The sequence below is a fragment of the Haliotis rubra genome, unplaced genomic scaffold (assembly GCF_003918875.1).
Source record: "Haliotis rubra isolate DU_JTF1 unplaced genomic scaffold, ASM391887v1 Scf126, whole genome shotgun sequence".
Classification (NCBI taxonomy): Eukaryota; Metazoa; Mollusca; class Gastropoda; order Lepetellida; family Haliotidae; genus Haliotis; species Haliotis rubra.
This window is the reverse complement of record NW_025765181.1, coordinates 394,313-405,711: the sequence shown is the minus strand read 5'-3', so window position 1 is coordinate 405,711 and position 11,399 is coordinate 394,313. Positions and strand designations below refer to the sequence as shown.

General features: G+C 42.2%; 1 protein-coding gene across 1 annotated transcript; it reads left to right on the top strand.

The window, feature by feature from the left end:
* Nucleotides 1-5,107: 5,107 nt before the first annotated feature.
* Nucleotides 5,108-10,429, top strand: LOC124266512. The gene is made up of 3 exons (XM_046701307.1): nt 5,108-5,624; nt 5,991-9,215; nt 10,332-10,429. The coding sequence occupies exons 1-3, from the start codon at nt 5,108-5,110 to the stop codon at nt 10,427-10,429; spliced, it is 3,840 nt and encodes a 1,279-aa protein (XP_046557263.1).
* The last annotated feature ends 970 nt before the right edge of the window (nt 10,430-11,399 follow it).

Sequence of the window (11,399 nt, the reverse complement as noted above, 5' to 3'; positions counted from 1 at the left end):
AAACGGTATCTGAAATGTATCATTCAGAAGAATTGTAAATGTTCATAGCATTGTCTCCGTTAATAAATATATCTTCTATTCATGCGACTGTCAATCAATAAATAGTATAGGTTACTGACACGGTGCATCGGCAACAATATATACTGTGCAAAAAAAGTAGGGGATACGTTTTGTGCTGTTTGACGCCGCTCAGGGTGCCATGGGCATAAACTTAAACTAAGGACAGATGAGTCAGAATAATGGCTCACATAGAGTGTTTGTTGTTTAACGCCGAGCTCCGCCATAGTCCAGCTATATGGTGACGGTCTAAGAATAACCGAGTACAGTGAATCCAGTGATCAACATCATGAGCACGGGTCCACGCAAATGGGATACGATGTCGACCAAGTCAGCAAACCTACCACCCGATCCCGTTAGCCTTTTACGACAAGTAGGGGTTAATGAAGACCAATTCTAACCCGGACGTCACGAGTAGCCACACAGAAGAATGACCCGTTGCAAGAGGTTTCAAATGCATGCACAAGCCGTACGGAACTGTCCGCACAGATGCAGTTTGCCAGCACGACGCACACGTGTAGTCCCACCGCATACTGCATGACATTTGAACGAGAGGTTTCGTTGGTGTAGAGACTGACTGAGTATGGTTTTACGCCGTTTTTAGCAATATTCCATCAATATCACGGCGGAGGACACCAGAAATGGGCTTCACAAAGTGTACCCATGTGGGGAATCAAACCCGGGCCTTCGGCGTGACGAGCGAACGCTTTAACCACTAGGCTACCCCACCGCCCCCTTGGTGTAGAGAACAACAGACGTTGGACAATTCGTTTTGTTTTCTTGCACATTCACGTTTACTTTAGACCAAATGAATGAAGTTTCGAGAGTATAGTCGACGTTAAAGGCATATGCATGATCGTAGTGGCGCCATAATGGTGTGATGTGGTATCACATTGACTGGGAACTGCATCAAAACTGGAAACTGAAGCCAAAAATCCAGCAAGACATCAGGGCTGGTAACTTCAAAATGTTACCAGCCAAAAATGAATTTAACCAGACCAAACATGGTGAATTTACTCAGTTGTATGGAACATCTAAAAGTTTTACCAGACCATCGGGCTGGCTAGCTGTAAATTTAGACCGTCCGTCAGAAATCTAACCCGTCTCGAGCGGTCGGACGGGCCTTATTTCATACACTGCATTTGCGCAGCGTGCCATCTATGGCCGACAAATGAGTATGATTGCCGATGGTTTTGGAGAAAATGCCTGCTTACTGTCGAGGAAATGATTCGTAGATGTTGCAATAAGCTTTTAGACCCGTGGAATGCCGCTGCCGATCGAATCTAGCCCTACATAGGTGCTGTCAACGTGGCTAGAATTAATAAACGAATTTAAAAGGTGAGTTTTCGCTGTCTTGGCTGATCAGTGATTTTGGCTTGAAATTGCGGAGGTAGCTGTTTTCGGTGAGTCGACGTCGTGGCGTATAACTTTTGAAATAATAATCCGATTCTGACCATTTATAGCTCATTTTGTAGTGAAATCATCTCGCTTTCGATCCGTAGGTCTCGGCGGGGCCTTAAAAATAGTTTACGTGGTGAAATCCAACTTTGATTGAGGAGAGGGTGGTTCCGTCGTAACATCCCTTTCCTTTATATAGTACTAGGGTAGGGTCTATATACCTATATGTCTTTCTAACGTCGTTTCTAAGCGTGACACGCCCCTATGACCGCAACCATAGGGATGTAAATTACCACGTGTTGAATCATTATCATGTATATTTAATTTATATATATCTAGTGGACAAGTGACATGAATAGCACGAGTCCCGGCGCTATGATTCGTTAAAATACGTAACGGAAACTCCAGGGTATACGTTCGATAAATCTCCACTAGTATCCTGGATGCATCTACGGCTCGGCCCGAAAATTGTATTACCTCACTTTGAAACGTCTGCTTTACATCACACCGTCTCCGGGTTTTGATAAAGGGAACAAAATCATTTTCACATCCGAAAAACATCTCTGCCAAAAAACTATATCACAAGCATGTGTTTATTCACTATGAAATACAAAATGCTAAAGTAAAGGTGAGCGTATCTTGTCCCACAACTTTTACGCACGGTAGCCTACCGGTTAGAGCATTGGCTCGTCACGCCGAAGACCCCGGTTCGATGACCCACATTTCTGGTGTCCCCCGCCGTGATATTGCTGGAGTTTTGCTAAACGTACGCAAAACTAAACTCACTCACTCACTCACTCACATTTCTGGTGTCCCCCGCCGTGATATTGCTGGAGTTTTGCTAAACGTACGTAAAACTAAACTCACTCACTCACTCACTCACTCACTCACTCACTATACGCACTTGGACACGTGTTGTCAAGGAAACAGGCGAGTCCTCCTTCGATGATTGCAGGACTACTGAGATGACTACTAATTACCCTGTCACCTTGTTCACTACCTGCAACTTGGACGAGAACATTTTATGCGCACTGTATGTGGAAATCCACTGTATGTGGAAATCTAAGCCTGAACTGACCTCTACTGATAATATGGTTCTAGAGTTACAACAGAGATAAATGAATGGTTCTTTGGCAACATACTTAGCATCATACAGGAAAGATCACTGGATTGTAAGGTCCAGACTCAATTACAGACCACCATATAGCTGGAGTATTGCTGAGTAGGGCGTTAAACAACCAACAGTTGTTGATGCAGAAAAACAATGTTCTGACTTATACCAATTAGTTTATAATTTCATGCACTAAAGATATTTGTTGTCAAAAGGTTATATTTCATTATGTTGCAAAGTTACAAAGTTCTAAAATAGTGTAGTAATTTTCATTGTAAAATTTAGTTCAGATGAGGTTCAGAAAGTCTAGCTTGGCTATAACTGTTATTAGTTTTCCAAAAGTATTATCATGATTGTCATAACAGATTACTTCCCTTATTGTGAGTGTTGCTCCTCATCAGAGCACATGGCTTGTCACTGCCTCCATGTTGGAGACATTCAGCTGTTTTAGTTGGCATGAACACAAATGTGAGTAGCATTGTTTGCTATTGTAATATATTTCAAGGCATAATAAGGTAATATTATTTGAAGGTTTTGTTAATTGTACATATTATTCATTTATCTTGTAACTGTTAATTTGAAGTAATTTACTTAGACTTGTCATGTAGTTTGACTGTTAGGAATAATTGAGTGTTAGGAATAATTTACTTAGCAAGTCTGTATTTCTGCATTGTAGTTTTCTGAACCTCACCAAGCCAAAGAAAGAAGTCAAAGTGAAATTGAACATTGAACGTATACCAGAATAAATTATTGGTGCGAGTAAAGAATTTTTGTGTCTTGCATCCACATCAGTTCAGAAAAATTTTCTACCATTGCCATATGATGTTGGAGCTTACAGAAGAACGTAGTGACCATCAGAACTTTAATGCCAAATAACGATGACAGTAGTGTTACCCTAATTGGACTTAGTGAATATTTGTAACATTTGTTGCCTGTCATAATGACCATCATAGTATAGTAAAGTGTAACGTGTAATGTGCTATGATGGCAACGGCAGGGGATGATGTGTTTTATCTGCAGGAAGAACAATCTAATTTGACATTGAATGAACAATCTGATAATGTGGAACACAGAGTGCAAACTGTAGAGACTTCTGGTGAAGGTATATCTCCAGTTGACCAGTTCGAGGCTAACCACACTAATGCTAAGTCTGTCAGAGAGTCAGGAAGAGTTAAAACTTTGACTGAGAAAGGGAAAGTTGAAAGGTTACGATGGTCAAAGAATCGACAAATTGCAGCTTTCAGCCATAACGAAGAAGAGAAATGAACTTTCCAGATTAATGTTGAACAGTGGTAGTGACAATTTACATTCAGTGAAGTTTTGTTTTGTGGAGTTGATTGATTTGTGTAAACAGTATCACACTTACTTTGCTTCCTATTATGAGCAGCTTGATTCTGAGGCAGATAGAGATTGTGAGAGAAAACGTTATGAAGAAAAGGATATTTCTATTTCTAGCTTTAGAAAGGTAGTTGAAGGTTGGATTTCAAATGAGAGACTATTGTTAGATAAGTGTGATAATCTGTCAAATAGGGGTTCCCAAGCTTCAGGAAAACTACAAGTTCAACGAGATCGGCTCTAGCTAAGGAAAAGGCAAAATTGGCTGAACTTCTTGCAGAAAAAGACATGTTGGAGGAAACACGTAAAATGAAGGAGCTTCAGTTGAACATAGAAATAGCTAAGACTAGGGCAAGAGAGAAGGTTTATGCTGATATAGACTTGGAGCTACAGGGTGATTTTAACCTCAATGTCCCCAGTCAGGGTGTAGGTGCTGTTAAACACGAAGTTAAACATGAAGAACCTCAGACAGAATACAAGCCTCAAGGTCTGAACCCAAATGCAAGTTATTTTACTCCTTCAACACAAGTTCACCCACCTTTGACTATGAATACTATGCATTCATCTGTTCAGCAAACATTGCAGCCTACTCAGAATGATGTGCTACTGCAAACCCACAGACAGATGACAACTGCCATGTTTCTTCCACAACCTGAAGTACCCAAGTTTAGGGGTGACCCAACAGCATACAGCTCATTCATGATGTCATTTGATGCTAGGATAGTTCCTCACACCACAAACAGTATAGACAGGTTGTACTACCTGGACCAGCAGCTGGAGGGGAACCAAAGGAGTTGATAGCTGGATGTTTGTACATGGCACCAGTGGAGGGATACATGAAGGCTCGGGAGTTGCTGGCTGGCGAATACGGGGATCCATACAAGGTTTCCACAGCGTACGTCAATCAGGTACTTTCATGGCCAGATATTAGGCAAGAAGATAGTCAGAAGCTGAAACAGTTCTCATTCTTTCTCACCAAATGTTCACATGCTATGAACAATATATCTCATATGACCGTCCTGAACCATGCACCCAACTTGCAGGCTATAGTACAGAAGTTGCCTCAATACCTCCAGAACAAGTGGCGAGATCACATTACTAAGTGTAGGATCCAGAACAACAGGATGATTGGATTTAAAGATCTCGTGGAGTTCATAGACTTTGCAGCCAAATCAGCTTAATGAGCCCATTTTCAGTAAAGAAGCAATGAGTAAAACTGAAAGTAATCGTGGACATACTCCTAGCAGAGGATTTAGGAAGGACAAGCTGATTGCTAGCAAACCAAGGTCTAGCACTTTCGCAACAAATGTCGGACAGAACTACACTGATCACAAGAAGAAAGTATCCTGTCACTTCTGTTGGAAAGCACATGACATCGATGACTGTGAAGCCTTCAAGCAAAAGACACTGAACGACAAACGTACTTACTTGAGAGAGAAGCACATGTGTTATGGATGCTACGGATACAACCACGCTGTCAAAGGATGTCTAAGAAAGAGAATATGTAGGAAGTGTGGAAAACGTCATCCAACAGCACTACATGACGATAACTTTCAAATGAGACACAGCAGTCAACATTCAACAGACACCAAGTATCAAACAGAAGGCAACGGCAACCAAAAGGATTTAACAGAAACAGTGTCATCTTCTTGTAACAGTACCAAGTCTGACTCGGTGGAAACTGTGCTACAGTCGATTCTACCTGTCATCGTACGCCAGCAAGGTAACAGTAAAGCGGTGAAGACTTATGCACTCTTAGACAATGGGAGTACTGGTTGCTTCATCACCGACACTCAAAGATCAACTTGGCGCATCAACAACTACAACAACTCTGAAACTACAGACTATGCATGGTGTAGATATGGTAGAAACCTCAGCTGTAACTGGCCTCACTGTAACTGACAATCAGGACAATCATCCAGTCTATCTTCCTAGGACATTTGTAAAGGAAATACCAGTTAATCATAACCAGATTCCTGATCCAAAGTTTCTCGAGCGATTCTCTGATCTTGAAGATATGGCAAGTAAATTACCTGAATTTTACCCGAACTTGAAGTTGGTCTCCTAATTGGAAGTAACTGTCCTTCAGCCTTACAGCCTCAAAAGGTGATTCCATCAGATGGGGATGGTCCGTTCGCAGTGTTGTATAAGCATGGCTGGACGATTAACGGGCCTCTACATGTGAAGTTTAATAGTGAGAGAAACACTCTTGTCTGCAACAGAGTCATCCTTTGCGAAAAGAGTTCTGTGAAGGAATGTCTAGCTCCGAGTACTATCGTTAGGATCTTCGAACGAGACTTCAGTGAGCAGGATCTCGGCAAAGTACCAGGGGAGAAGGGCTATTCAAGAGAAGATAGGAGATTTATGGAGACAGCAGAGGAACAGGTGAAATATGTCAATGGTCACTATGAGCTTCCATTACCATTCAGAGATGATACATTATGTGCAAACAACAGGACTCAAGCACAGAGCAGAGCGAAATGGCAAAGAAAGAAAATGCTCCAGAATGAACAGTACTACAAGGATTATGTAGGTTTTGTTGATAATCTCCTTGAAAAGGGCTTCGCGTACAAGATACCTGAAGGTCAACTGTCAGCTGAATCACAGAGAATTTGGTATCTTCCGCACCATGGAATCTATCACCCCAAAAAGCCAACAAAGATCCGTGTGGTTTTCGACTGCAGCGCCAAGTATGAAGGAACATCATTGAACGACAGGCTTCTGCAAGGTCCAGACCTCACAAACTCTTTGATAGGTGTTTTGACAAGATTCAGAGCTGAACGGATAGCATTCATGGCAGACATAGAGTCCATGTTTTACCAGGTGAAGGTGCCAGTGACTCAACATGACAGCCTAAGATTTTTGTGGTGGCCCAACGGTGATCTCAACGCTGACTTACAGGAATATAGAATGGGTGTACATATCTTTGGAGCAGTCTCCTCTCCCAGCATATCCAACTTTGCATTGAAAGCCACAGCCAACAGGGCAGAAGAAAGGTTTGGCAGTCTCGTAGCTGATGTAATCAGAAAGAACTTTTACGTTGATGACTGTTTAAAATCTGTAGAAAATGACAAGACAGCTATAAAGCTAATCTATGACGTGAGAGCCGCATGCGCAGATGGGGGTTTCAAATTAACCAAATTCACTTCAAATAGCAGAAACGTTTTGAAGTCAATCCCAGTTGGTGATCATTCCAAAGAGATTCAAACCCGTGACCTGGATTATGATGAACTGCCAATTGAACGTGCTCTTGGGATGAAATGGTATGTAAATACAGACACATTTGGATTTTCCACCGACTTCATTGAGAAACCAGTCACACGTCGTGGTCTACTATCCACGGTTTCATCTCTGTATGATCCCCTCGGTATCGTTACACCTATCATTCTTCCCGCTAAGCGGATACTTCAAGAATTGTGTGCCAACAATGATCTGGACTGGGATGATGATATACCAGGAAAGTATGAAGTCTCATGGAAAAAGTGGTTGAAGGAGCTCAAGATACTTGAAACTCTGAAGATTGAACGATGCCTGAAGCCTGCTGAGTTCGGTAAAGTTGTATCTAAACAGGTTCATGTGTTCTCTGATGCCAGCTCGGTAGGGTACGGCTGTGTAGCTTATCTTCGGCTTTCTGATGCTGAGCAAAATGTCCATGTTGCTTTTCTAATGGGGAAATCAAGACTGACTCCTGTGAAACCTGTGAGTATTCCACGTCTCGAGTTGACGGCCGCTACAGTCGCAGTTCAAATAGCTCAACTTATGCTGAAAGAACTTGATACAGATATTGATAGCGTGACCTACTTCACAGACTCAACGACTGTCCTCCATTATATCAACAGTGAGAAGAAGAGATACCCAGTATTTGTTGCTAATCGTGTGAGATTGATAAGGGACTACTCTGGGCCAAAAGATTGGAAGTATGTAGAATCTGATGAGAACCCAGCGGATATAGCATCCAGAGGAGCTAGCACAGCACAACTACTGGCGCAATCAGACTGGTTTGAAGGACCACAATTCCTCTGGAGATCTGAATCAGAATGGAATCTGAAGCAACCCGGACCGGCAGAATCTGTTGTAGAGGAAACAGTTGCAACTACGTGTGTATCACCAACCAAGATGCAATGTGAAGGGCTTGACACTTTGATTAAACATTATTCAAGTTGGTATCGTCTTAAGCGGGGCGTAGTCATATATCTCCAACTCATCAACAACATCAAAGCTCGTATCAGGAAAAGAAAAGGTAAAGTTGAATCGGGGGTATATAACAATAAACCGCTTTTCACAGTTGAGAAACTTGAATGTGCAGAGAATATCATCATGAAGTTTGTGCAGTCCAAGAGTTTCGACAAGGAAATCCATGTACTTACAGCAGTTGAACGAGGCCGAGTACCGAAGCACAGCTCGGTCTACAAGCTGGATCCATTCATCAACAATGGAATTCTCAAAGTAGGTGGCAGACTCAGCAAGTCTCAGATCCCAGATGAAATGAAGCACCAGATTCTTCTACCCAGCAAACATCATGTCACAAGCCTGATCATACAAGACATACACAAGAAGCTTGGCCATGTGGGACGAAATCATGTACTTTCGAAGCTACGAGAAAAGTATTGGGTCATCAGAGCGAACGCAACCGTGAGAAACATACTGTCCCATTGTGTCACCTGTCGAAGACTGAAAATGCCTCCATGTGAACAGAAGATGTCCGACCTACCATTCAGCAGAGTGAATCCAGCGCCGCCATTTACATACTCAGGTGTAGATTTCTTTGGCCCGCATACCATCAAAGAAGGTAGGAAACAGATGAAACGCTATGGAGCACTGTTCACATGTTTAGCGAGTAGAGCCATACACATCGAAACGGCCAACTCTTTGGACACAGACTCATTCATACATGCCTTGCGCCGCTTTATAGCACGACGTGGACCTGTCAAAGAAATATGGTGTGACAATGGCACCAACTTCATTGGAGCTGCCAGAGAATTGAAAGAAGCACTAGCAGAACTTGATCAAAACAGCATCCACTCTCACCTACTGCAAGCCAACATCGACTGGAAGTTTAACCCGCCATCAGCCAGTCACATGGGTGGGGTATGGGAACGCATGATAGGTTCTGTACGAAAGATTCTATCTCCCATGCTGTATGAGTTCGGAGACCGTTTGGATGACGAAGCATACCGTACCCTGCTATGCGAAGTAGAAGCCATCGTCAACTCCCGTCCACTCACCACAGTTTCCAGTGACGCCACTGACCTGAACCCCCTAACGCCAAACCATTTGCTCATGATAAAATCCAACGTTTTCATCGCTCCACAAGGTAAATTTCAACGTGATGATGTCTACATGCGTCGGAGATGGAGAAGGATTCAGTATCTCGCAAATGTATTTTGGACAAGGTGGAGGAAAGAATACCTGTATTCCCTACAAGAGAGACAAAAATGGAGTACACCAAAACGCAACATTGAAATAGATGACATTGTACTCATCAAGGATGAAAATGCACACAGATCATGCTGGCCCATGGGACGAGTGATCAAAGTTGAGCCAGACAAACAGGGCTTTGTGAGAAGTGTGATACTGAAAACTCAAAGTACAGAACTGCGCAGACCTGTACACAAACTAGTACTATTACTTCCAAAGACGAGTGAAAGATATGCTGATGTGTGAAATTTTGTGAAAATTGACATTGTGTATGAATATGTGGCCATAGTTATGGGCTGTATGTTATTTCAGATTGTTTCTGCATTGTGAGAAGTTTGTTAAACAATGTTGTTTAAGAGGCCGAGTGTGTTGATGCAGAAAAAATGTTCACTCCAATTAGTTTATAATTTCATGCACTAAAGATATTTGTTGTCAAAAGGTTATATTTTTATGTTGCAAAGTACAAAGTTCTAAAATAGTGTAGTAATTTTCATTGTAAAATTTAGTTCAGATGAGGTTCAGAAAGTCTAGCTTGGCTATAACTGTTATTAGTTTTCCAAAAAGTATTATCATGATTGTCATAACAGATTACTTCCCCTTATTGTGAGTGTTGCTCCTCATCAGAGCACATGGCTTGTCACTGCCTCCATGTTGGAGACATTCAGCTGTTTTAGTTGGCATGAACACAAATGTGAGTAGCATTGTTTGCTATTGTAATATATTTCAAGGCATAATAAGGTAATATTATTTGAAGGTTTTGTTAATTGTACATATTATTCATTTATCTTGTAACTGTTAATTTGAAGTAATTTACTTAGACTTGTCATGTAGTTTGACTGTTAGGAATAATTGAGTGTTAGGAATAATTTACTTAGCAAGTCTGTATTTCTGCATTGTAGTTTTCTGAACCTCACCAAGCCAAAGAAAGAAGTCAAAGTGAAATTGAACATTGAACGTATACCAGAATAAATTATTGGTGCGAGTAAAGAATTTTTGTGTCTTGCATCCACAGAGCACTTCTTCATCGCCATCCCTTACTCAGCGCTCGGTGGGGTGCAGATCGTCAACTTTGGTATTCTCCTTGGTGCCGTCCTATCCAATCTTGGTTAGAGCGTCCGCCCGGAGAGCGGAAGGTCGCGGGTTCGATTCCCGACCGAGTCATACCAAAAGACGTTAAAATATGGTACTTGTTGGTCCCTGCCTGGCGCTCGGCATTAATGGATACAACAAGGACTGGTCGGCTCGGAGTCAGTATGTGTCTGAGTGGGGTATTCATGCTTCACTGCGGCATGGTATCTCAGTGAGCTAGCTAGCACTATAAAACCAGCTTAAGTCTGGGCTAGTACAAGCAGCCGCACATACACGTCATATGAGCGAAATATTCTCAAGCACGACGCTAAACCCAATTTAACCTCGCCTATTGCGCCGATGTTTCCCCCCAATAGTTGACGTCGCGTGTCCAATTCCCATAGCTCCTAACAGTGTAGAAGCGATGCCCTCCATAAAAATACCCCGGTTGACTGCGTGGGAGGGAGGCGGTGGCTCTTGGCACACCTTAGCGCATGCGTAATAATCCCCAAGAGATTCGATAATGGAGAGAAACGTTGCCATGAGGAAACTAGCGAAAACGCCTACGTTAATATTCGGGGGGACCAAACTGACCTGAAATAATAATTTTATATCATGATCAAGCCCTTTTGTCGGACATTGTTAAACCCAATACTGTGTTCTTGTGAGTTAATGAGTGATTGAGTGAGTGATAGCCCGTATTAAATCAGGTGTGAATTGAATTGAAACATAAAGTATATTTAATTGTCAGTCAGTTAAAGGTTAATCATATATGTTACGAAAAATGCCAGCCTTAGTTTGTCGTCCCAGTCAGCAATATTTCATCCATATCACGACAATCTGAAAAGACCATCGAGTCTGATCTACGACTTGGTATTGGAATACGATGACATGCTGGAACCATACTAGCGACCCTGGCCATCCGATCCCGTTAGTCGCGTCTTACGACAATTATAGCTTGCTGAAGACCGATTCTAACCCGGTTGTTCACGGGTACCAATTTAGTTAAGTC

Excerpts from the sequence above, each read along its gene's own strand:
- LOC124266512 (XM_046701307.1), top strand. The coding sequence starts at position 5,108 with ATGAGTAAAACTGAAAGTAATCGTGGACATACTCCTAGCAGAGGATTT. Across the intron at positions 5,625-5,990 it reads TGTCATCGTACGCCAGCAAG|CCTTACAGCCTCAAAAGGTG; the intron begins GTAACAGTAAAG and ends ACTGTCCTTCAG. Across the intron at positions 9,216-10,331 it reads CGTTTTCATCGCTCCACAAG|AGCACTTCTTCATCGCCATC; the intron begins GTAAATTTCAAC and ends TTGCATCCACAG.